The sequence below is a fragment of the Girardinichthys multiradiatus genome, chromosome 9 (genome assembly GCF_021462225.1).
Source record: "Girardinichthys multiradiatus isolate DD_20200921_A chromosome 9, DD_fGirMul_XY1, whole genome shotgun sequence".
NCBI classification, from domain to species: Eukaryota; Metazoa; Chordata; class Actinopteri; order Cyprinodontiformes; family Goodeidae; genus Girardinichthys; species Girardinichthys multiradiatus.
The window spans coordinates 40,067,232-40,094,292 of record NC_061802.1 but is presented as its reverse complement, the minus strand read 5'-3'; the positions used below and the strand labels follow the sequence as shown (position 1 = coordinate 40,094,292).

Here is a 27,061-nt window from a genome sequence, read left to right as displayed (position 1 = left end):
AGAGTTGTGAGAATTATGTCACAGAATTGTTCACCATCCCAAAACAATCTGTGGCACCCTGGCTTAGCTGATGATCATATTGCAACAGTTGTTTTATGCCGTTTAAAACACAAATTTAAAGAAAGCTAAAACTTTTGACCTTTATTTACTTTGCATGTTGGAGAGTTTACAGAAGGGTTTTGACATTTTCTGCAAATACTTTACATACCTGAGATACTTAGCCAAATCAGACATTTACTAGGATTGTTTCCATTGAATAGGCCTTGCACATTTGGCATCTGCACATAGAAGTGTGCAAATCAGTAACTCTTAGGAAACAAGCCAAGAGACGAGCAACACCTTATTCAGGTTTGACACACTAAAACAGCCGCTAAGTCATTTTTAAACAGTTTAAAACCCAGCAAGCCACTGTAAACTATCACACCAGCTTCACAGCAAACTATATTCAGTTCAAATATGTTTCGGGAGACACGGCACAAATGTTTCAGTCATAAAATAAACTTAAGGTCGCTCTTACTGACAGAAAAAAAGCGTTTTTCATTGAGGCTATTTTCATTAAAAGGTAATATAAAAGGCCAACAGCCAAGGAGCACCATCATGCCCAGTAGGGACCAAATACTGCTACATTTTAAAAACTTCAGAGCCATCAGAAGTCAAACTAATTTCATAAATATACTTTATGTGCTACTACGTGTAAGCATACTTTCACAGTTTCACAAATCAAACATGAGTTTTGCCTTTTCTTAACCAGAACATGTGGGGAAAAAGGCTGGAGTGCTGTTTTAACTTCTTTGGGATTTCTAATGCCTACACAAGTAACAAGTTAAAAAGCAAGTGAAGGCTCAGCATGGAAGGCCAGCAGTGGAGTTATCTGGGAGTGATAGATTAGGCACGGAGTTTTTGCAGCATTTTGTTGTTTAAGTCTCCCTTATCTGTTTTGGTGGTTTTCCTTGTTTCTTTTCCACACAGAAAGAAAACTCTATTTGTGAATCCTTCACAGCATTCCAAAACCTTTGGCATAAGTGATAGCCTTGAGGAGTCTTTCTTTCAGTTTTTCCTTGGACGAATATTCAGGGAGCAGCAGGGCGTTGAAACATGTGTGAGAGGTCGGCAGCCTGCAATGAACCACAACAAAAAAGAACATTTTAGCCTTGGGTTTTAAAATTGAACAAAAAGTTGTCTGGATTAGCTGTACCTGTCAGAGTCAGAGCCGTTCTTCGCAATGATCATTTTTAATTTGCCGAGACCTCCAACTGGTGCTCTGTCTGTGCCTGTGGTGAACTGAAGAAAAAGCCGTTTCTGCTCCTCCCCGAAAGAGTGGATGATTTCCCAGAAATCTCTGCAGCCATAAAAAATAGGAAAAATATTATTTCAGAATTCCAATGCATTTTTTCAGTAAAAATTACAGATCTTTCCAGACTGAACTTTCTTTAAAATACTATAGTTCGTCATGAATTTATGGCATATATTCCTGCTGAGGTCAAGCTTTAAATATGGAACCTGAAAAGACTAGAAACCAGAAGAAAATAAGGACATAAGAGTGGAAAGAGGGAAGGACACATGGAAGACAGACAGGTAGGACATAAGAGGAAGGGCAGAAGGAAGCAAGTAAGGAATCAGGCAGGAAAAAAATTAAGGGCACAAGAAAGGAAGAAAGGGAGAAAAAACATAAGGGAGGAGGGGAAGAAGGCCACAAGCATGGAATGACATAGGGAAGAAAGACAGAAAGAACACAAAGAATAAAGAAAGGGAGAACATAAGGGAGAGAAAGAGGAAGGAAAGGAAGAAAAGAAGAACAAGGGAGACCAGCGGGAAGGTCTCAATATACAACAATAGATAGAGTAAAGTCTGGAAGCACAAATATTTTCTCCATACTTGTGCAAATCTGGAAAATACTGAAATCAAATTCCATACTTCAGTAATTTAGTTAGGTTGGTCATTATCTTTGTGTTTCACTGCTTAGTTCCTAACTGGGCTTCTCCAGAACATTCTCTGGCTTCACATGTGGACGGGTCATGATTGTGCATTCATGTACTATTAATAAACCACAAACACCATTCTACATTGGCTATAAAGGATGAACCTCTCATTGTTATCAAAAAACAGAATTACAGACTTGTTCAACAGCTCCTAAAGTGATCAAAAAAGAAAAAACTTCACTATAGTGTGACTGAGTCTGACTGAAGAGAATATGTTTTCACAATTAAACCACTAAACCCACATTAAAACATTTAAAGTTGAGATCAAGGTTAGGGCTTTAAAATATGAACCTGTTTAAATGTATCATATGTTCTTACTTGATAATTTGACTGTCCTTGTTATAACCTCCATCATATTCAGTTGTCTTTTCAAGTGCTTCAAAGTCAAGTTTCTGTGGAATAAAGAGAGACCTTATATTATTTATCAATAATAAAACACCAATGAAGATCTTTACACCAAGTTTTAAGATAAGTTAAAAATCTATAACTTTTACACGTTTATTAAAGCAAACTCGAAATAAAATGGTTTTAGCTCCCTTCACTTACCAAATCTGATTTATGTGAATAAATCGAGAATTAGTCAGTCATTTTTGTTACTGTGTTACATCACTCTTCTTTTTACTGAAACGTTTTAATCGTTTGGAAAAGAAGGTGACTGATGCATTTTGCAAGAGGAAAGTCTGCCCAATATTGCTAAATATAGGCTTATTTGGAAGTTAATAACTTAATTGAAAGGTTAAAGGCAAAACCTTTGTAGCAATCCTGACCCCAGTGAAATCTAAACAAGTCATTGTTTTTCAAGTCATAAGTAAATCTGAAGTCTTGCCATCAAAGTCTAGGATCAAGTCCAAAGTAAAGGCATGAAAGTCTCCAGTTGAGTCAAAGTCCCAAGCTTTTAATTTCAAGTCTTAATAAAGTCATTTGACTAAATATGTAGCTTAATCAGAGAATTAAGCATTTTCAGACCTTTGAATTATTTAAGGTGTTTAAAAGGTGAACCTCAAACTTGTCTGAAAATCAGAGCTGATGTTGCCTTTTACAGTAAATATTAACTGAGACCATAAAAACATCCAGTAAATTTCAAAAATGAGCAAACTGGTCTATAATAAAGAAAATTATTTCCATGTTGAACAACTGCAACAGTACAAACCTAATTTTACAATAATATATAAGTAACATAATTTTCTTAAAGTAACAACTCAATTTATTTAAGCAACTGTATAGAGATGAATTTTGTGATCAAGTTTATTTAATAAGACATGACTGTGGTGCTGCTATCTGCCAGTTTGGATGCACTAACTCGGTTTGTGGTTCAGAGAGCTGCCGTGTACAAATGAATCCTGTATAAATAAAGCATTTTTCTCTGCTGTGTTAGATGCAGGGTTTATGAGAAGTTCCTAAAGAATTTAAACTTGAAATTAATCGATCCAACTTTAACTAATTCAAAAAAAGTATTAGTGACACTTATGGATTTATGCACTTATAAAATTCAGAGGATCATGTGAATAAAAATGTATTTAATTCAAACAAGCAAACTGCATCTTACAAATTTGCATGTGTAAATAAATAAATAAATAAAAGTATGATTAAGCATAACAGTGTCATTAAACCTAACTATAACCCTGAAGCATTGCTAGCATTGTATTTGTGACATATGAATTAAATCTAAGTTAAAAAGACAAAGAACACATTTTTTGTGGATGACCCATCTGCTTCACGTGAAGGGGAGGATGGAATATTAAAATAGATATTTTGTGCTTTGCTTCCTTTGTATTGACTTATTTATTATTTCATTTTTAGGAAAAAACACCTGCATTACGACTTTAAGACATCATAGTTGCTCTCTATCGTAGAGCTGGGTCCATCACCCAACACAGGGCCACACATGTTTGGCAGCTCTGGCATCCTGTACTTAATGTCAACATAGTCTCTGGCAGCCGTTGTGTCACTGCCTCCATGTTTGCAATTAAGAATCTGTCTTAGACACTTGCTTCTGTCTGGATTTAAGACCTTACTGAAAGTGTATAATGGTGCAGAGTTAACTGCCTACCAGCTGTTTGTGATGCAGCATGCAGCTATTTTTTTCCTTTTTCTAACTTTGTGCAAACCTCATTAATAGCGCTTCCTGCTCATCCCTACCACCATCAATTTGTGGCTGTTGTCGTAGGATGCAGAAGAAAAGCAGTTAAACAGCACGGTAGATGCAGCGTGCTTGTAGTGTCAAGAGGAGTAAATATAGGGAAATGGCGGGACTCGAGTCTGGATTGCTCACCTGGCACAGTTCCATGGTTGCTCGCCCTGGACTTTCCCTTTCTAACAAACTTACTGTTTAGTGTAAAATATCAAGTCTTGTCAAGTCAAAGTGGTCAAGCTGAAGTGAAGTCACAAGTCACTGGTGTGAAAGTCTGAGTCAGTCCAAAGTACTATGATTTATGACCAAAGAAAAGGCTTATAGCAGTGGGGCCAGAGCCATATATAAGAAGGCAAGAAACAAAGTGATGAAGGAGATCAGGGCAGCTAAGAGAAGCTACAGCGAGAAAGTAAAAAAACAGGTTTGCAGCTAACAACCCAGCAGCAGTTTGGAGGAGCTTGAACTTCATTACTAGCTACAGTAACCTGTCGCCCCAAGCTGTGATGACCCCCCTGAACCCAGACTGGACCTCCTGTACAAGAATCATCACAACTGGCGTCCCCAGGGGTATGTTCTCTCCCCACTTCTCTTCTCCCTCTACACAAATGACTGGATCTCAGCGGTTCTGTGAAACGAAGTTTGCAGATGACACCAATGTTATTGGACTGATCCAGGACAGTGATGAGTCTGAATACAGGCAGGAGGTGGATAGGCTGGTACACTGATGTGGTCTGAACCAACTGGAGTTTAACCTGTTCAAGACAGTGGAGCTGATGGTGGACTCCCCCCGCACTCCTTTCCCTCACCATCCTCAACAACACTGTATCTACTGTGGATCACTTATGGTTCCTAGGAACCATCCTTTCTCGGGACCTCACATAATCCTCACACATAGGCACTGCTCAGAAGGAGGTCCAACATAGCCTTTGCTTCCTGCGGCAACCCAAGAAGTACAACCTTCCACATAAGCTGCTGGTAACTTTCTACACAGCCATTATTCAGTCCTTCCTTTGTTCGTTCATCTCAGTGTGGTTTGGCTCATCTACAAAACAGGACATGTCCAAACAGCACTGAACAAATAGTTCTGCGGAGAGAATCATCAGGGCTGACCTCCCCTCCATCTAGGACTTGAACAGGTCTAGGGTCAGGAAAAGGGCAGCTAACATCTTTGCAGACCCCACATCCTGGTCACAAACCGTTTACTCTTACCATCAGGTCGACGTTACAGAGCATTATTTACACACAAAAAAAACAGCCCCCACAGAGACAGTTTGTTCCCCCAGGCTGTTACTCTGATGAACAAAATGATCACCTCACACCCTGAGTAGACAGCTACTCTGCTGTGAAACAAAGTAAGTACATTTATATCACAACCTTCTTTTATTTTTTTATTTTTATATACATAAACAAAATGCTGTACATACACATACATGAATATACTGCTCACTTTATCTTTATTTTTATTATTAAGAATGAATTTACATTAAGTATAAATTCACATATTTATACTTAATGCCTATGAGCGCTTGAAATAAATGGCAAATTCCTTGTTTGTGTAATATTGGCCAATAAAGTTGTTGGGACCGCAGTCATGGGTTACAACATTAAAGGCCAGTAAGAACTTTTCTGGAACTTTCAAAATAAATCGCATTAACCTACTTCCAGCTCAGCCAGGAACGGGAACAAGAGGGACTTCCTGTGACGTCATTGTCTGAATAAAAATCCCGCGTTCCAGCAAACAGATCTCTTTGAAGTATGTCCCTTGCTGGCAAGCAGACATAACTCTTAAACTTGGATCCAGAGTGACTATGATCACATGCAACAAAGTTAAGTAATGATTTGCTGTTCGAGTATCCGGCATTCATTCATATAAAGGGTGTAATAAGACAAGCTTTACTTGGCTTTCCTTCTGAGGCATCCAGAAGCAGCCCTAATTGAAGAGAATTTCCCCCATGGCCTGGAAAAGAGGGCCGGGACTGCATCGCACGCCTTCCTGCTTGCACGTCCAGGTACCCTGCCACATCGCGGTCACTCAAGGAGCCGAACGTGCCTTTGTCCTATGGTTCGGCCAGCCCAGCTAAAAGCCCTTCCCCACGGCTACGTAGGGTAGCTGCAAGCTAACTCTTTATTTACCCACACGTGGATGTTTTCCTCAACGCACAGGACAACCTCTCCTCAGCGCGGTTCATGTAAAATGTAGTATTTGGGCAGAGAAGATTAGTTTACAGTTAAATAATCAAAATGTTCGTTTAATGACGTTTGTTATTGTTTGTGTTGAGAAACTCAGCTACAGTAAGTGCTAGCAGACTAGCACTCAGCTAAGGATGTGTTCAGACCAAGAACCCTAATAGTGGGCAACACAGCTGTGGATGGGATTAAAAACTTCTGCAACAAGAAAAACACAGAAGTTATGATTGGTACCAGTAACGTGGTCTCTGATATCTCAGAGAATATTCTTACAATCACAGAAAAGCGCCCGTCTCTAGAAAACCTTATTATACACTGCGGAGCCATGGATGATGTGGCTAAGAAAAAATCAGAAAGACTGAAGGAGGATTTCACTCGTCTTCTGAATATTGTTGGAGGTCTCAATATCAAGGTGTTTCTCAACAGACCCTTTGCACCAATTTTCTGTGGAGATGAGATTTTTTAGAGACTTCTGATGATGAATAAGTGGTTGAAAAAAACATGTGCCACCACACCTGTGAACTTCATCGACAATTCTAATATTTTTTTGGGAAAAAGACAACTCTTCAAGTAAGATGGTTTCTGTTTGAAGAAGCCAGGAGCCAGATGTCTCACATCTAATCTCTTCTATTCAGTAAATAATCCGCCAGCAGCTTTGACCTTCAGCAGAGAACATGGAGTATCACCAACAATGATAACGCTGCCTCCAGCTCCAGCAGAAACAATCAGCCAGTTGGCTGAGAAAGAGAGGTCATCACAAAAGGTGTCCCCGTCAAAATCCACAGGAGAAGTGGACCCCCCATTATACCCCCATCCCCCCAAACCCAGACATAGACCGCACAGAACTCTCCCATCTCCCCACTAAGCCCGCTTTTTGCTTTACTGGATTCTGATAACATGAAAGGAGCTCTTAAAATCAGGACCCAAATGGCTCTGACATCTTCTCCATTCAACACCCCCCGTGGCCGAGGCCCTGCTACTAAACCAACATTTTCCAAATGCCACAGACCTCCACCACCTCCTAATCTATCTCCTCCTAATCAGGACCTTGAAATCACTTCTCTGTGATACAGTCTGGGCCCCAGTGGTAACTATCAGAAATGAGCATGTCCAGGAAAAACTTGGGCCCCTAACAGGAGATAGTTGTAAAATATCTGTGCTTATACGTGACAGAAAGAGCAAAGCCAAAAGGATAAGAGACAGTAATAAACAATCAACAAAAGCCATAAACTGTCAGGTACAACAAGACAAAGAGTTAATATCAGCAACTAAGTCATATAAACTGGCTTTACTGAACATTAGATCTCTGTCAAGAAAATCATTTTTAATCAATGACTTCATTACTGACCACGATCTTGATGTTATGTTTTTAACAGAAATATGGTTACATGAATTTAATGAAGCTCCCATTCTGATAGAGGCGACACCTCCGAACTACAATTTTCTTTGGGAGAGCAGACAGCAAAGAAAAGGTGGAGGGGTGGCCACTTTGTTTAAAGATTTATTAGAGTGTAAAAAAAGTATTTCTGGGCAAATTTGACTCTTTTGAATATTTGGCTCTCCAGGTAAAGAGCCCGGTCCGAACCATGTTCTTGAATATTTACAGGCCTCCTAAGTCCAAAACAAACTTTATCAGTGATTTTAATGAGCTTTTATCTGCGATATCTGTTGATTATGACTGTTTAATTATTGAGGGAGACTTCAACATTCACATGGACAATCCTGAAGACACAAGTACAATAGATCTATGTGACACTCTTAGAAATTTTGGTTTTACTCAACATGTTAAACAGCAAACGCACAAACAGGGACATATTTTGGACTTGATCATCACTAAGGGTCTAAACATTTCCAAGGTGTTTGTAACTGATGTTGCTCTATCTGACCACTTTTCTGTTATTTTTGAAAGCATCATCAGCAATGACTCAGTTTGCCATAGAGACATGATAAGAAAACGCATCTTTAAGGACAGTGCTGCTGAAACCTTTAACCAGATTTACTCTTCTACCTCCACTTTGCCCTGTAATACTGTAGATGAGCTGGTAGATAACGTTCATTCTAAAATCTCAGACATCATTGATTCATTTGCTCCAATTAAAGTGAAAGTTGTTTCTGGGGAGAAAATGTCTCCGTGGAGAAGTGCTCCACCAGTCATAAGTGAATAAAAGGAGTGTCAAAAAGCTGAACGCAGGTGGCGAAAGACTGGACTCCAGGTTCACTATATTATCTATAAAGAGAGACTATACAGATATAACCTACAACTGAAAAATGCAAGGGAGTACTTCTTTTCTGAGATCATCAGCAAAAACATTAACAATGCTCGTGCATTATTTGCCACTGTCGACAGGTTAACAAACCCTCCTGTAACTGTAGCATCTGAACTCCACTCTACCAGGACCTGCAATGAATTTGCTAAATTATTTACTGAAAAAACCCAAAAGATCAGAGGGGCAGTCAGCTCATCCACATCAACTCCATTACCAATGTTGTCACCAACTAGAACTGATTTTGACAAAATTTCCCAATTACACCAAATAAACTGCAAAATCTTAGAAGCAACTTGGACAAGCTGCTACTACAGAACTACAGGCCTATATCAAACCTCCCCTTCATCAGTAAGATTATTGAAAAAAACTGTGTTTCAACAGTTAAACAACTTCCTAACAACAACCAACCGTTTCGATGTCTTCCAGTCAGGCTTCCTCCTCACCACAGTACAGAGACTGCTCTTGTCAAGGTGTTCAATGACATCCGTATAAATGCAGACCGTGGAAGAACCACAGTGCTGGTATTATTGGACCTTGTTGATCACTCCATTTTATTAGAGCGCCTGGAAAACTGGGTCGGCCTTTCTGGTACAGCACTCAACTGGTTTAAATCCTACTTGAAGGACAGGGACTTTTTTGTGTCAGTAGGTAACTTTACATCAGAGACTACAAAAATTACATGTGGCGTTCCCCAAGGGTCCATCTTAGGGCCCCTCCTATTCAATATCTACATGCTCCCCCTAACTCAGATTTTAATAAACAACAACGTACGTTATCATAACTATGCAGATGACACACAGCTATACGTTACGATGTCACCAGGTGACCATGAACCCATTCAAACGCTGGGTAAATGCTTAGAAGAAATCAATGCATGGATGGGCCTAAATTTTCTTTGGCTGAATCAAAACAAAACTGAAGTAATAATCTTTGGACCAAAGGAAGAGCGTTTAAAAGTTAGCACACAGCTTCAGTTAATACAGCTAGAAATCACCAGTCAGGCTCGAAACCTGAGTTTAGTGATTGACTCAGACCTGAACCTTCAGAGGCACATAAAGGTAGAAACTAGGTCGGCCTTCTATCACCTAAAGAACATCTCCAGGAGTAAAGGACTAATGTCTCAGCAGGACCTTGAAAAACTAATTCATGCGTTCGTCTTTAGTAGAATTGATTACTGCAACGGTGTCTTCACAGGCCTGCCTAAAAAGTCGACCAGACAGCTGCAGTTGATCCAGAACGATCCAGAAGTGGAGCACATCACCCCGGTTCTAAAGTCCCTACACTGGCTCCCTGTAGCTCAGAGAATAGACTTTAAAATACTTCTGTTAGTCTATAAATCACTGAATGGCTTAGCACCAAAATACATTACAGACTTGTCAGTGTATCAACTCTTATCAATTCTTAAAGTGACTTGCAAAAGATCACATACCCCTTGAATTTTTCCACATTTTGTTATGCTACAACCACCAATTCTGGTCAACAGCAGACCTACCAACACAGGGCTGTCCACCTAACGTGACAGGCGAGCATTAATCAGAGAAGCAGCCAAGAGGCCATGGTAATTCTGAAGGAGCTGCAGAGATCCATATCTCAGGCGGCAACATTTTTTTAAAGGGCGACCATTATTTGTCTAATCCACAAATCCGGCCTTCATGAAAGAGACGCAAGAAGAAACCATTGTTAAAAGAATCCCGTAGAAAGTCATGCCCGCCGTTTGCCACAAGCCATGTAGGGTGTCAAAATAAGGTGAGATCTTTCCATGTAATCTATGCAACATTTTGTAACTGCTCACAGTTAACTCTATAAAAGTTACAATAAATATCCTTATGTGTAATCCATGCAATAATTATTAAAACACACAGTTGAGGCCGTGGGGAGTGAAACAAGCATGTTCTCATATTCTGGAGCTGAGAGACTGGGGTGGTCTTTGTGGAGTCACATGTTATCTGTCTTATCTTTTGCAAAAATATAAACAAGTATATCCAAAGAAATGATGTTTGATGATTTTACATTCTTTCATAAGTATTAAAGAAAATTAGTCATCTTTGATTAACAAGTTAAAAGATGTATGATTGAAATGTGGTTAAGAACTGAGAATTAGAGAAAAAACATTAAGGTTTGACATTCTCAATCAGCTATATATGAAATAAATATAGCATTAATCAGTTTTAAAGCATGAATAAAAAGAATGAAGTGATGGTTTTGTAACTGTGTTTTAAAGTAAATCCTGGAAGCTGAAGAATGGAATGTGTAATACTGTATAGAGTTTAAACCTAGGGAAAGAACTGTTGGATGACTAGGATTGACGAGAGCCAGCTGCATGCTGCATGCTTTTCAAGGCTAACGGGAGGAAGGGAGGATGCGACTACAGACCAGCGTGGCTATTATCGGCATCTCCAAGGCTGAGAAACAGAATCAGTAGGTCACAGTGAAACCTGTAGAATAAGGTGCTCAGATGACAGCGATATGTAACTTTTTATCCAACATGCAAACACTATATGAGGAACAAACATGACACTGCCCACTATTATGGTGACACATGGTGCTGGCACTATAATGCTCTGGTGATGCTTTTGTACAGCATGAACAGGGAAGCAGGTCTGAGTTGATAAGAAGAAAGAAGAAGAATAAGGGAAGAAAACCTGTTGGAGGCTGCAAAAAACCTTAGACTGGGGCGTAGGTTCACCTTCTAGCAGGACAACAACCCTAAACATACAAAGCCACATGGAATGATTTAGATCAAAGAATATTCATGTGCTAGAATGGCCCAGTCAAAGTTCAGACCTAATTCCAACTGAGAATTCAAGGTAATACTTAGGACTGATGCTCCCAGAGGGTCTCCATCTGGTCTTACTGAACTAGGCTTTAGATTTTCTGAACCCTATAAAACTAGTATGAAAATAATTTATTTTGTACTTGATTAACAGTTTAAATTAATCCTAAAATTAAAAATGGTGTTATGTTACTCATGAAGCTGTTTACAAATTGGCTTTCCAGAGTTAAGCAGATTTTTCTCACCCTGCTGCCACAGATTAGAAGCTCTACTTCCTCCGGTCTAAACAAGTATTTCAGAGGGGACTCGTTTGTAACCATCAGGAAACCTTTTTTAAAGGCTTTGAATTGGCTCTCCACACTGTTGTTCAGGATGTAGTCAGCATACAGATGAACAAATTCCTGTAAATTACAGACAAACACACAAAGAAAAGCATTTTTAAAAAGTCGAAGCATTTTCTTATTGTTTCCTTCCTTGAGATGACAATTCAGTGTAAGTTGTTGTCATAAATGAACCAACTTTAAGAGTTTATTGTCCAGGAAATTCAACTATGTCTGTGACTCATTTCATGTTGGTTCTTATTCACCATGTTCCTGTCTTTGAATATGTCAAACACATTAAAGTCAAAAGAGGAACCAGCAAAACATGTTCTATATCTGTGCAATTTCAAACTTAAAACATTTCTTTAAAAAAATGTAGTATTGTTTCCATCATTCTAAAAGTTGGAGTTATAAGTCAGGATTCAGAGCTGGCAATTATGTTACTACAAAACTGACGGCCTATGTTGGGGAATCTGTAGGTTTTATTTATTTAAAGTCCGGTCCATTGGCATAAAGATGTGGGGGTCAAACAGATATCTGACAGAAATTGAGTATAAAGTTGCAAAAATGCTCACCTGTCTGTTCTCCTTGGTAACAGGGATCTGGTCTCCCTTCTCCTTCAAGTCATATAACATAGGGTTTCCAAAAAGGTCGGTGTGGGATATTTGGAAGGTTAGCATCATGTCCTCCTCCAGGCTGCCGGTGTACTCAAGCACTTCCTTCATACTTTGGTAGAGGACCTGCCACAGGAGAAAGATATGGCCTGAAATGCTACTAAACTCCTATGAAAAAAATGCATTTTCTCAGCACAGGATTACTTCACATTTTTTATCTAAAAGTCCTGAAATTTCCAGAATCAACTTCAGGACTTCTCTGTCCATTGCATTAACATTATGTCTGGCAGACATTTCTATATAACAAGCCAGGCTGTAAATATGAGGCCTAGAGAAAACAGAAACTGCAAGGAAGGAAGGAAAGGATGGAATGAAGGACTAAAGGACAGAAGTAAAGGACACAAGGAAAGTATAGAGAAAGGATACAAGAAAGGAAGTAAGGAACCCTTAAGACGGTACAGGAACTCTGCCAGTAAAATTACAACACATGAAAATTAACCGATTAACAGAAAAAGTTACTGTACTGGATGTGAGTCTGACAGGTCCAAGAAGGTCCCTTTCTTCCCCATCAGCTTCCTGTAGACAACCATCGGGAAATGAACATCTAGGATGCAGTTGTTGTAAATTGCGAGACCCAGAACAATTCCGATAAGTGTGTACTGTGCTTCGTTCTCCAGTGAGGATGAATTAAACCAGAACAGTTTGGTGTCATTGTCATAGGTGAACATCCCTGTTAAGAAAGTCACAAGGAAGTGAACATTAGAAAACAAACAGCATCATTAAGACCAGGGAACACAGCAGACGGGTCAGGGAGAAAGTTGTGGAGAGGTTTAAGCAGGATTATGATTAAAAACAAAATCCTAAGTTTTGAACTTCTCACAGAGGTCTGTTCAATCCATCATCTGAAAATGGGAAAGGAACCTACCAAGATATGACTGTCTATCTAAACTGACAGGAGACCATTATTGTGCTGGTAGAGAGAGATGCAGAACCACTCTCTTTTGGTTTGATGTCTTAATGCCAAGCTAACCATATCCCAGCTCTGGATTTGAAAAAGTGAACAAAGCTCAATGATCATGCATCTTAGCACAGATGCAAAAAGCATGCATCAAGCTTTCAATATAAAACAGAAGCTGTATGCTGTAAGCATGGGGTTTCAAGTCTCACCTATGTCCAGATTAAAGATTTCCTCCAACACCAACTGAAAGAACTCCTTCGAAACTCCTCCTTCGTCTACACCTTGTTCCCCCTCAAACTCAACATAAAGCTGCTTCTTCAGATCAGATGGATTCTCCATGGAGATCATTTCCAACTGGAAGAAATTAAAGAATGAAATTATCATGTATACACAAACACTGGGACTGGTCCCACAATGTTACATCTAATGCAAACATGCCAGCACCTTAGAGGTGCTGAGACTCACTCTGACGAGGGCGTCGTCAATGATGTGGTCTCGGCGTACTTTGAGCCTGAGATAGGGGTTGGGTTGCTGGCCCTGCACCATGCTGTAGAGAGCTGTGAGGCGTCTCTCGCTGTACATCCTGATCCTGTTGTCGTAATACAGCCCCTGGCTTTTTGTTATGACACTGAGGATGAAGGGGCAGCTCTGGAAGGAAAACTTGGTTTCTGCGTTGACTTTAAAAAAGGTAAAATCTTTGTCCATTTCAATCTCTTCATTCACCGATTCATTAATAAAATCCTCAAATGGTATGAGGGGTTTTATGCAGTCTATGGGACGGACACCCAGCTCTTTCTCCAAAGGGTCAATCCGTGGGCCTTTCTTATAGAGCCGATCTTCACCCAGCAGCTCATGCAACGTCAGCTCATCCGACTCAGAGTCTTCGTCGTCCTCCTCATTGTGCTCTATATCCACCTCCCCGCCAAGGATGCTTGCGTAGAAGACAACCTTTAGGCACTTGGTTGCAGCCACCACTGTCTCATCGTCGTTTACCAGATTTTCCATACCATATTCATTACTAAGAACTGTGAAAGTAATGAGCTGCTGGAAGGTCTCCATCATACGCCGGATGTGTGGGAGACCACACATCGACCAGAGCTTAGACAGCCGAGCAAGAGCGATCAGTGGCAGCTTGCTCATTGCCTTGCAGAACTGAGGTAACGCCACCTCAAGATACTCTGGGCTGTGAAGGTTACTGTTCTCCATCACTATGATGAAGATATTCAGATAATCTGGGTTTGTTTCGTACACGTCAAGATATTCCAGGTCAAGTTCTACGTTTGGAGTGAGGTAAATGAGGGCGTTCACCAGAGCAGACTCCACCTGGTCGATAGATAGAAGTTTGTCGTAGACTCTCCGAACTGCATCAATGTCTACTGTGGGCTCACAGGAGTTGGGAACTCCATTTGGAGTTTCATCAGGCGAGGAAGCAGAGGAGAAGACCTTTTCTGAGGACTGATCGCTCTGTTTCTCTTCTTCTTTTGATTGAAGAGAATCGAGGTTTTTGGTGGCACTTGGTTCTTCCTTTCGGAAACTCTTAATAAGAGCATCCGCATTGGAGAATATCCTGCCAATGACGTGGACGAGAGCAGAATAATTCCCTTCTTCCTCGCAGCGACTCAGGATCCTACACACAGTGTGCTCTGTGAGGTAGTGAACATCTGCAATTGGAACCCAAACTATTAAAACTGATTTAAACGCATCATCCATGAGAATCCAGAGTCCATTTTAAAGTACCTGAGAATTCTTCAGCGCTCATCTTACTCCCCAACAGAGAGTTTTCATCAGACCTGGACTCAACAGAAGGGTAATAATCACAGAGTTTGGCATTAACTTTAAACAGGTCCAGCGCTTTAGCAGCTGCTGCGTTGTTATCCAGAGGTTGACAATTAGAACAAGAGGCACAAAACTCATTGGTGCAGTTGCTATTTCCACAGCCTTCAGTTAACTGTCGAAAGTAGCGTTCGATTAACCGCTTTGCAGTCGCTCTGTTCCTGTAAAAATGATTAAACAAGAACTCAGACAGGTTAGAATATATGCAATGTCACAATGCATACAGTGCCTCTCAAGCATAGTTATTCTCGCTGATGTTACATTTTTTCTTGTTACAACAATAATCTGTATTTAATTATATTTATTTGTAATAAACCAACAACAGTTAACACACGCAACAACTGTGAAGTGGAAGGATAATAAAATGTATTTTCTTTTACAATTTTTTTCAATAAAAAATCTGAAAAAAGGCTTGCATTTGCCTTTAGCCTGAATGCAAATGCAAACCCATTATTCTTTGCAAAATGCACTACACTAACAAAAGTATTGGGTCCCACCACCAAATCAATGGATTCTGGTGTTCCAATGACTACCACGGCTGCAGGTGTATAAAGTTTGGTGTGGAGAAACTTGACTGGCCTGCACTGAGTCCTCACCTCAACCTTCTTCAACTCCTTTGGGATGCATTAGAGTGGAGGCTGCAACTCTGTTTTTTTCATCTAACTATGACAACAACAGTGTTCCATCAACAAATTAGACTATAGATAAATAATAGGATGCCATCAAAGTTCATACCCATGTAGAAGTAGATAGGGAAATACTTTGGGCAATACAGTGTAGCTGAAACAGAGTAAGATTGAATAGCTTCTGTGAACATCAATTTTAAAGTTCTACCACAATTCTCAATTGAATTTGACTGTTCTAGTTTTTCATGAACAGGAATATTACCCAACAGCCAAATTTGTCTGTCTTCACTCGTGACTCAGTTTACCAGCAATAGGCGAGGGAGGGGCAGCAGTAAGTTAGTCTGTGCTCCATATGGAGAGCATAGACTAACACACAGAAAACACCAGTTACTTAAGACCTTTCTCAGTCAGGCTTCCTGCTCACCACAGTACAGAGACTGCTCTTGTCAAGGTCTTCAATGACATCCGTATAAATGCAGACTGTGGAAGAACCACAGTGCTGGTATTATTGGACCTTAGTGCAGCATTCGACACTGTTGATCACTCCATTTTATTAGAGCGCCTTGAAAACTGGGTTGGCCTTTCTGGTACAGCACTCAACTGGTTTAAATCCTACTTGAAGGACAGGGATTTTTTTGTGTCAGTAGGTAACTTTACATAAGAGAGCACAAAAATCACATGTGGCGTTCCCCAAGGGTCCATCTTAGGGCCCCTCCTATTCAATATCTACATGCTCCCCCTAACTCAGATTATAATAAACAACAACGTAAGTTATCATAACTATGCAGACGACACACAGCTATACGTTACGATGTCACCAGGTGACCATGAACCCATTCAAGCGCTGGGTAAATGCTTAGAAGAAACCAATGCATGGATGGGCCAAAATTTTCTTCAGCTGAATCAAAACAAAACTGAAGTAATAATCTTTGGACCAAAGGAAGAGCGTTTAAAAGTTAGCACACAGCTTCAGTTAATACAGCTAGAAACCACCAGTCAGGCTCGAAACCTGGGTGTAGTGATGGACTCAGACCTGAACCTTCAGAGGCACATAAAGGTAGTAACTAGGTCGGCCTTCTATCACCTAAAGAACATCTCCAGGATTAAAGGACTAATGTCTCAGCAGGACCTTGAAAAACTAATTCATGCGTTCATCTTTAGTAGAATTGATTACTGCAACGGTGTCTTCACAGGTCTGCCTAAAAAGTCGATCAGACAGCTGCAGTTGATCCAGAACGCTGCTCCCCGCGTCCTCACTAGAACTAAGAAAGTGGAGCACATCAGCCTATAAATCATTGAATGGCTTAGCACCAATATACATTACAGACTTGTTGTCAGTGTATCAACCAGCCAGACCTCTCAGGTCATCTCGCTCAATCTACTCTGCATACCCAGAACCAAACATGGAGAAGCAGCTTTTAGTTCTTATGCTCCACTAATCTGGAATAAACTGCCAGAAAACTGTAAAAGCGCCGAAACCCTAAGTTGCTTTAAATCAAGATTAAAAACTGATTTGTTTAGAGTGGCCTTTGACAGTGCCATCTGGGCATGATTAGTTGCATTTTCAGTCCAATTTTTCTTTCATTTTCTTGTCCATCATTCTATTCTCTTCATTTTATTTTACTTTTTTAAATTACCTCTGTTGTTTGATTTTATCATTTGATTTGTTTTTCTGTGTCTGTATTTGTGTTTATTTGCTTTGTGATTGTATTGTAATTGTATGTACAGCGCTTTGAGTGTCTCGTTGCTGAAAAGCGCTATATAAATAAACTTACCTTACCTTCTCTGGTTTCTCATTAGAGGACATTAAAACATATAAAACAGTATGGTGGTTGATTTTAGCGGTTTTGAATCTTAAAACCTTGGTATACCTGTCTGGAAAATAGAGATTTCTAACATCACTGAATCTCTCCTGGTTAAATAACATGTAATACCAGTCACCAACTCATCATTTGTCTTTTGAACATCAAATATATAACAAGAGACATTAGATAAGAGAGAAAAACACAGAAAACCCTGAATAAAAGTTTTTGATCAAAGTATGAAGTGACTTACATTCGGCTGGATTCAGACACCTGCCTTCAGGCCCAAAGGACAGTCAGCTGAAACAATGATTGGGCAAGATCTCATTATTTGTTGCAGATTTTTAAAAGTGTATTTACATTTTTTTTTTTTTTTTTTTTTTTTACACACAGGTGTTTTGCCTTGAAAGTATTTCTGCTGCCAAAGAAGACATGAGAGAAAATTCATAAGACAATGAGAAAAACTGAGCCCACCCTTGCTGCTTACATAGGATTTAATAGAGAAAGCAGCAACCGTGTCCCATTAATCAAATGCACCTCATTCTTGATAATCAGAAAGGATCAGCACCTCGATAAAATCAGAATTCTTTTGAAAGTTTGCTGGTCTACAGCATGCAGGTGTGTGTTAACATAATGTCAAGAATGGCGTCAGCAATGACCTTATTGGGTTAAGGCCATTTCCAAACTATAAGAGCTCCGTAATTCTTTAGTGAGAATGTTTATCCAAAATGGAAAACATCTGAGAAAGTTGCCAGGCTTTTCAGCAGTGAACGTTCTAGCAACTTCAACCCAATGTCAGACTGTGCAATGCTCAGAGAAATTGCAAAAAGGACAGATAACCCTGTCCTAGCACAAAGTATGTTTGCATAGTTGGATTTGAAATGAACCAAAATACTTATTTCCATTGGAAAGATGAGACAAAAGTAGAAATGATTGGTAATAATGCACAACACATGGATTGGTAAAAACCAATCGCAGCATATCAGGACAAACACCTCCTACCATCTGTTAGGCACGGTGGTGGAGGTGGTATGATTATTGGCTTGCTTTATAGCCAAAGGACTTCGCGGTCATCTTTTCACCAGTATTATAGAGTCAAATACAAGGCCATCTGTCCAACAGCTGAAGGTGAAGCTGAAGAAAAAATGGGTTACCAACAGGACTGAAGACAGGGGTTGTTACAGTGGTTCGTCCAGACCTCAAGTTGATTGAAATTCAGTGCCCTAACCATAAGGTTATAGTGCACAAGCTAATGTCTGCACACCTTAATGAACTCAGTTGACATTATGAAAAAGACTGGACCAGAAGGATAAAGTCACTCCTAGAAATAAGGATCTGAAGTTATTCCTGCTGAAGTTGGTTCTACAAGAATTTTACGAGAACTCAGATTTCACTCTGACAGTAAACAAAATGTCAGCAGAAAGTCTATGAATATTACTGTGAGCTGCAGTGATTTAATTGGCTAAGAAACACTGGTTGGATTAAAAACAAACAAAAAAAAAACAGTTATAGGATTACATGCATAAGAATAATGATAAGGATTCCCTCACTTAATAAGCTAAATGGAAGGTCTGAACCAGTTTATTGCCAAACAAAAACAACCATCAGGGGGACAACGGGTTAGACATGCTTTATACATTTCCTGGGTACGTAGATCCTGGTTATAAATGAGCTCTTAACTTTTAGATCTGGTGTACAGCCTGATTGAAATCCATAGAAAGGCATGCTATATATGTAGAAAATTACAGCAATCATCAAAGGAAGGAACAAACAAACTTTCTTACCACACACTCTTTAAACGGAAGTCAGACTGCGTTCCTATTAAGGGCACTTCTATTCCAGTAATGCAAGCCTATACGGTAGAAACGACTGATGATTTAGTTCATGTTCTGACAAATCCCGCCAGTTGAACTCGTCTTTTTATTACGATGAAATAACCCTGATCCAATAGCGCACCAACCTGTGATTTAATGGATCTTCGTGTGTCAGTGACGGTGCAAAAAAACAAAAAAGAAATCTCTCGTCAGAGTGACAGCTCCGTGTGTTCAGGTTTCTGTGGCCCCGCTTGAAGAAAACAACTTGTTTTTACACGCGTGTCCACGGCTCGGGTGTTCCAGCGTCAGAAAGAGGAAATATGTTCCGTGTTTAAGTCAGAGTATACTGTCATCTTGTAAACAAGACCGATTTGTATCCCGGCATGCAGCGCGAGGCCGTCGAACGTCACGTACACACGCTTCTCTCACCTTCACGCGCCATTATTAAAAAACATGTATGAGGAGTGACGAAAACACACACAACACCGGCGGTGAAAACAGGGCTAACAGCAGGGTAGTGTAGAGGAATTTAAAGGGACAGTTTGGGATTGAGGTACGTATAGTTCTCCTAGTAGACAGATGTCATATTTGTGACGTGGTATTAGGGTCACGTTGTTGGGGTTTCAGAAAAAAGGTTTCTGGAGGACTTTTGTTCTTGTTTTTACGAAAGGATAAAGTATAAATTATGTATTCAAAAAGTTGATAATACAGTGAAAAATGTACAAAATTAAAGGAACACTTTGAAAACACATCAGATATCTGAAAAAAAAAAAAAAAAATCAAGCTGGATAGCCATACTGATATGAAATTGGATGCATTCCATATCAGTAACTGATATAGCAGGCTAGTCCAGTTTGCTGAACTGTCATTGAAGAAACTCAGAATTGTCCCTCATGTGCTTATATGCATGTCCGACGACCATGCTCCTTATGAGATGATGGATGGTGTCCTGGTGTATCTCCCACTAGATCCTGACCAGAACATCACTGAGCTGATGGACAGTTTGAGGTGCAACCTGGTGGCGTCCGATGGACCTAAACATGATGTCCTAGAGATGACCCTTTCACATCTGTCACATCAGCTCAGGACAAACCTGCTCTCATTTGTGAAAAGAACAGGACGCCAGTGCCAAACCTGCCAATTCCAGTGTTCTCTGGCAAATTCCAGTCAAGCCCCATGGTGCTGGGCAATGAGCACAGGACCTACTAGAGGACATCAGGCATTTAAAAAGATGCAGAAATTTAAAATGAATGAAAACAGAAATTGTAAGACACAACACAAAGTATTTGTCTTTTAGAATAGAGTACAATACGGTTTACAAGAAATGAAAAAACTGCAAATAGCAGGGATGTAAACACTGAGTTTGAGTTTGTTGGGTGCGGTGATGGTTATGAAGTCTAGATGCAAGGAGGAAGGACCTGCTATAATGCTCCTTTGAGCAGTTAAGATTTGAAGGAGTTCTTCAGTTATGTCATAAGTTTATGCATGAGATTTAACCAATGTTTCACATTTCACATTAAAAAGGACCCTTCAAAAGCAGACTTTGGTGCACCTTAGCTAATTAAAGCAAGCATTCTTGAAAAAGGGTGTCTCCTATCGTGTTCTTGTTAAGAACAATACAAATAGTTTCCTAATAAAGAAAATAGAAAAACATAAAACAAAAAGGTTTAGAGCAGTGCATGCCTTTTTTAAAATGAGATAAATCTAAGAGAGCCTCTTCAATGGTTTACAAGTACCTTTTCTATAAAACTCAGACTACTTTTTTTTAATATGTGTGTTTAGATCACTGTCGAGCAGGTAAAAATGAAAAATTTCACAATGAAATTGTATTTTCATTTAAAAAATGAATAAATAAATAACATTTATATGGCCAGTGAGTATTTACATCTTGTTTGCACACCACTGCCTTAGAACAGAGTACATTCAAGTAGATTCAAAATAGCTACGTTATTGTATTTAATGTGACAGTATAGAATAAAGAGCCCTGGCGGTTTTCAAGTTACCTTGTATCTTGTGTAATAACAAATTTACAATAAACTCACTTTATTTGACTGAAAAGAAAGAAAAAAGGTGATAGAAGTAGGTCTGAGTGTTTGAATGTACAGGAAATCAATCTTTCCTGGTTTATTGACAAAGACAAACACTCAGCAGACTTTTCTGTCCTCCCTCTAGATTCTGTTATATCCAGAAACAATAAATCACACAGCAGGTAGTTAGAACCGGCTGTCTCTCCACTCTGACATAGAGCTTTTTTAAATTGTACATTATCTAATCGCTATATTATGCTGTAGTATTCTCTCAATGTTCAGTTCAGACATCGAAATTTACACTTTGTCATACTACATAAATTATGCCTTCCCCTTATACTAGGGAAGCCACAGTTAAGCAAACACAGAGATTCTTTATGGAAGCTTCTGCAAAGTGTATTTGTAGGTGCATTTCTAATCTTACAGTAAGGAACGGAGCACAAGAGAAGAATGTTGTAAAGCTGCCATTTGTATCCGTGTGAGGCAATATGTTCAACATAAGTTCAAAACGGTAAGGTAGGAAAAAGTCTATGATCCCAGGATTATTATGTTTTGTTCGAGCCTACAAATTTAAAATGTGTAAAACTTAGCCGCAGTTTCCATTGAGAACACTAGAGGTCACTGCAAGTACAGGTGGCCACTCATTCTTCATTCATTTCACTTCAAAACCAAATACTATTACTTTACATACTCTACCTTTTCCTAATGAAAATACATATATTTCTGAGAACATATATATATACAGGGGTTGGAGAATGAAACTGAAACACCTGTCATTTTAGTGTGGGAGGTTTCAAGGCTAAATTGGACCAGCCTGGTAGCCAGTCTTCATTGATTGCACATTGCACCAGTAAGAGCAGAGTGTGAAGGTTCAATTAGCAGGGTAAGAGCACAGTTTTGCTCAAAATATTGAAATGCACACAACATTATGGGTGACATACCAGAGTTCAAAAGAGGACAAATTGTTGGTGCACGTCTTGCTGGCGCATCTGTGACCAAGACAGCAAGTCTTTGTGATGTATCAAGAGCCACGGTATCCAGGGTAATGTCAGCCTACCACCAAGAAGGACGAACCACATCCAACAGGATTAACTGTGGACTCAAGAGGAAGCTGTCTGAAAGGGATGTTCGGGTGCTAACCCGGATTGTATCCAAAAAACATAAAACCACGGCTGCCCAAATCACGGCAGAATTAAATGTGCACCTCAACTCTCCTGTTTCCACCAGAACTGTCCGTCTGGAGCTCCACAGGGTCAATATACACGGCCGGGCTGCTATAGCCAAACCTTTGGTCACTCATGCCAATGCCAAATGTCGGTTTCAATGGTGCAAGGAGCGCAAATCTTGGGCTGTGGACAATGAGAAACATGTATTGTTCTCTGATGAGTCCACCTTTACTGTTTTCCCCACATCCGGGAGAGTTACGGTGTGGAGAAGCCCCAAAGAAGCGTACCACCCAGACTGTTGCATGCCCAGAGTGAAGCATGTTGGTGGATCAGTGATGGTTTGGGCTGACATATCATGGCATTCCCTTGGCCCAATACTTGTACTAGATGGACGCGTCACTGCCAAGGACTACCAAACCATTCTTGAGGACCATGTGCATCCAATGGTTCAAACATTGTATCCTGAAGGTGGTGCCATGTATCAGGATGACATTGCACCACTACACACAGCAAGACTGGTGAAAGATTGGTTTGATGAACATGAAAGTGAAGTTGAACATCTCCCATGGCCTGCACAGTCACCAGATCTAAATATTATTGAGCCACTTTGGGGTGTTTTGGAGGAGCGAGTCAGGAAACGTTTTCCTCCACCAGTATCACGTAGTGACCTGGCCACTATCCTGCAAGAAGAATGGCTTAAAATCCCTCTGACCACTGTGCAGGACTTGTATATGTCATTCCCAAGACGAATTGATGCTGTATTGGCCGCAAAAGGAGGCCCTACACCATAATAATAAATTATTGTGGTCTAAAACCAGGTGTTTCAGGTTCATTGTCCAACCCCTGTACATCTCCAGTATTTTCTGGTAGAGAGCAGAACTAATGATTTGATCAGTTACAGTAAGTAGTCCAGGTCTAGAAGAAGCAACCAACCCCAGACCATCACACTACCACAAGCATATTTTCTGTCAGTATGATCTTCTATTTCTAGAATGCTGCCCTAGTTTTATATTCCGTGCTCAGGAAAAACCTTCAAAAAAGATCAGATTTTGTCTCATCAGTCCAAATATTTTTCCATTCAAAATGTTTTTTTTTTTTGGCGTGAGTAAAGCCTTGGAACTTTCCCATGGATGTAATTTTTCTTTTTTAATGTTGAATCGTGAACTCTGACCTTAACTGAGGCAAGTGAAATATGCTGTGCTTTAGATGTTGCTCTGGGTTCTTCTGTGACCTCTTGGATGAGTTGTTAATGTGGAGTTAGAGTAATGTTGGTAGGCTGACCACTCCTGTGAAGGTTCACCACTTTTCCATGTTTTCTCTATTTGTATATAATGAGATTGATGACAGTGAATTTGTTTCTCATCTCTTTTTGAGTTTCTTGAAATCAGGGCTTGATGTGCTGCTTTTTGAGATCTTTTGAGATAAACTATTATAAAGTACTCTATACCCAGTCTAATTCCCCAAACCATAAATTATTTTACATTTGGGAGCTGGTCTCAGATAAAGGCCTCAGGATGTCTTCTTGGATCAGCACGTGCAAAGTGTCTGCTTCCAGGACTCTTTTCTTTAAGCCTACAGGGCATAATGGGTTGGTATAAGAAAAGTTCAGCTTCTCCTACATTGTCTCCAGAAACAGATCCCTCTAACCTCAGTGATCTGCGTTCCTTTTACCGTAAAAATCACAGTTGGATGCACTTAATTTAAATGTGGTTGAGATTTTTTAAATGTACAATTAGTTTCTAACAAAAACAAATATAACATCTGACCAAAGAAATGGAGTCACTGTTCCAAGCCATTATTTTTGTCACGTCTGCATCATGTTGCAGTTTCCTCTCACAACCGACCATCAGGTGAGCCAAAGAAGTCCAAATCATTTGTAGGTGTTTGTGTTTCTCTGTGTTATCAGTTGAAAGCACGTCCCTACTGTTTCTGCTGGCTGGCTTCCTGTATCAGTGGGAAGTAAGACTGCAAAAGCACAGCTATGCTTTGTTTGAGGAGCTCCTACGTGACGGAGAATGGAGGCTCCACCAAACACAGATGGTCCTGGCTCAGAAAAAAAAAAGTTTTTTTTATCATTTGGAATGTTGCAGTGCATACACCATTGGTGAGACAAACCCTGCGTGACTTTTTAAACAATGTTTTAAACAATGCTCTGATATGAGCTTGTTAATACAACGTATCATCGTGCAGGTTGAGACACCTTTGAGTACCTGACTCAGTGACGCCCTTCCACTGATAAAATTAAAATTAAGCTCTGATAGATGGTAATCAGGTAAAGTAATGAGCGAAAATTATAGGAGACTGTAGAATCCATCATTTCAACAGTGGAGCCTATTTAATCATACTATTTGTCTATGTAATCTCAAACTATGATAACAAACAAAAACATTTTGTCACATTTGTTGGTTATATGCAATGGTGCACAGGGGAAGATGCACCCTGCAAATCATTACTCTGAGTTTTATGGCTTGCAGTCTTCAAAGTGAAGGCTTCAAAAAGAAGAAAACAACTGGTTTGCATTCGGGCTGTGAAGGAGATGAAGATCAGCAACAGCAGGAGGGTGTGCACAGAGGAGTCGTCATTATCCCAGCACATGGATGAGGAATCTGCTCTGGTAAGGTTCAGCAGCGTTAGGAAATCCAAAAGGAAGAGAAAGTCGACTGGGTGCCTAATCTGTAGTGTGTATCTGACACCGGGATCCTAGTCCCACCTCAGAAACATAGCCAGAAAAACAAAACAAGCTGACTCCTAGGGGTGAAGGGTAAAGCTTTGCCAATGTGAACTTGTGTCCGCTGTTTTTTCACATGCAAGGTGGACCTAATCCGTTGAGTCATTTATCTCCTCCAACAAAAATCCCACTGTGGCCTTATCGTTGGTACTCATGCACAATGTCTTTCAAATAAACACATTTTTTAAATGTACACTTTGCTTAAAGTTTCCAGGAACATCTAATAATGAATTAATTCCATTTTGTTTCCCTGAGGTATAAATATTATGTGAGACGAAGGCTAATTTCTTTTAGGAACTGGCCACAAAGCCAAGCAATGACCCATATTTTTCTTGCCACTTCTTTTACTTTCTTATCATAACAAACAAACGCAAGGAGTTTACAAAACTCATCTAGGATTTCAACCAGAACCATTAGCATTACTACAGAGGGAGGGAATCTAGGTACATACCCATGACTAAAACTCTTGTTGAAGCACATTTGGCAGCAAGGATCATTGCTGCTTTGGAAGATGAATAGACACCTCAGGGGTCCAAAGTACTCCGAGCAGGTTTTCTCGAATAAACTTTTTGTGTTTGGCTGCTGTCGTCTTACTGTCTATGAAGACTAGCTGCAGCAAAACATCCCCATAGCCATGCTCGTTTTCCACCAGATATGACACTTGGAGTTCAGGCCCAAAAGTTCACTTCTGGTTTCATCAGGACAAGGAATTTTGTTTATCCTGGTCTGACATTATTGGACATTTTGGCCAAATGCATGCAAAGTAGCCCAGACCAAGTTTTGAGTTGGCTTACATTTAACCGTGGGGCGACGGTGGCAGCAGTGGTAGGAGTTTGTCCTGTAACCGGTGAATTGCCGGTCATTGTGTCCAGTCGTTGTGTCCTTGGGCAAGACACTAACCTGCCTTGCCTGCTGATGGGGGTCAGAGGGCTCCTGGGGTCTGTGTATGGCAGCCTCATTTCTGTCAGTCTGCCCCAGGGCAGCTATGGCTACATGTAGCTCACCACTGTCAGTGTGTAAAGGATGTATGAATGATGACTGATTATAGTGTAAAGCACTTTTGGGTCTCTGAGGACTTGACAAAGCCATTTACTATTTACTGCCTGATCTCTCAAAGGTTTGTGTGTACAAAACCACATGCAAACCTGTTTGCATCCGCAAAGCTGATTTACAACCCAGGTGCTAATCAAATTGCATGTGTAAAATCAGCAAACCAGCGGGCGCAAACTTTTTAGTTTGTTTGCCTTCATGAATATGCAAAACATATGACAATGACCACAATGTGCCAGTATAAGGGAGGAGGATATGCGAATATAATCCTGTACCACCCACAATACGATTTATTGAACCTGAAAAGGATTGCGGGGGCAGTTTTTGCGTCTAGATTTAGCACGTTTGAAATGCAGGTACTAACTGGGACACAAAAATGTCTTCTGTCCGTGTGGCGAGAAGGAAGCACAGATAGAATGACAGATGATGGAGAGAGAATAATCTGTACGTGTGTCAACAGATTTGGGTTGCCAAAAATAATAATAATAAAAATTGATGAGAATAGAGGTTTCTATGTCAACCACAAACAGAAGCCATGACATATCTCATATGATAAAACTCCTTGCAACACTCTTTTCTTGCGTCTGGATTTGGCAAGCGCACCATCGCTGTTAGTAAGATCATCTGCTGCTGAAGTGCACACAAACATGATCATGCAGAGGTGCACATAATTGATCATCTGCCAGAGAAGAGCGTACAGCCTGTGTAACTGTAATTGCACATCATGTAAAGTACCCACTGTGCTTTGATATTGATAATATAATTAATAGGCAATACATAAAGACA

The 27,061-nt window shown here is 40.0% G+C and overlaps 1 protein-coding gene across 3 annotated transcripts; it reads right to left on the bottom strand.

Moving 5' to 3' along the window:
- Positions 1 to 126: 126 nt before the first annotated feature.
- ube3a (ubiquitin protein ligase E3A) lies at positions 127 to 19,661 on the bottom strand. Of its 3 annotated transcripts, XM_047374925.1 has the most exons (12): positions 19,451 to 19,660; positions 19,275 to 19,342; positions 17,744 to 17,790; positions 14,967 to 15,223; positions 13,695 to 14,890; positions 13,439 to 13,583; positions 12,796 to 13,001; positions 12,233 to 12,397; positions 11,583 to 11,738; positions 2,298 to 2,371; positions 1,196 to 1,339; positions 127 to 1,115 (listed from the first exon to the last, which is right to left on the bottom strand). In XM_047374925.1, coding segments are annotated over exons 3-12 (2,466 nt in total). In that variant the 5' UTR covers positions 17,746 to 17,790; positions 19,275 to 19,342; positions 19,451 to 19,660; the 3' UTR covers positions 127 to 994. The 3 variants fall into 3 exon arrangements, with proteins under 3 accessions (XP_047230881.1, XP_047230882.1, XP_047230880.1); XM_047374926.1 differs by lacking the exon at positions 19,275 to 19,342 and having other exon boundaries at positions 19,451 to 19,661; XM_047374924.1 differs by having other exon boundaries at positions 19,275 to 19,660.
- Positions 19,662 to 27,061: the final 7,400 nt, after the last annotated feature.

Coding starts and splice junctions, on each gene's coding strand:
- ube3a (XM_047374926.1), bottom strand. Junction 13,584..13,694: donor TTGACGACGCCCTCGTCAGA/GTGAGTCTCAGC, acceptor AATTTCTTCCAG/TTGGAAATGATCTCCATGGA. Junction 2,372..11,582: donor TTCTAATCTGTGGCAGCAGG/GTGAGAAAAATC, acceptor TTTATTCCACAG/AAACTTGACTTTGAAGCACT.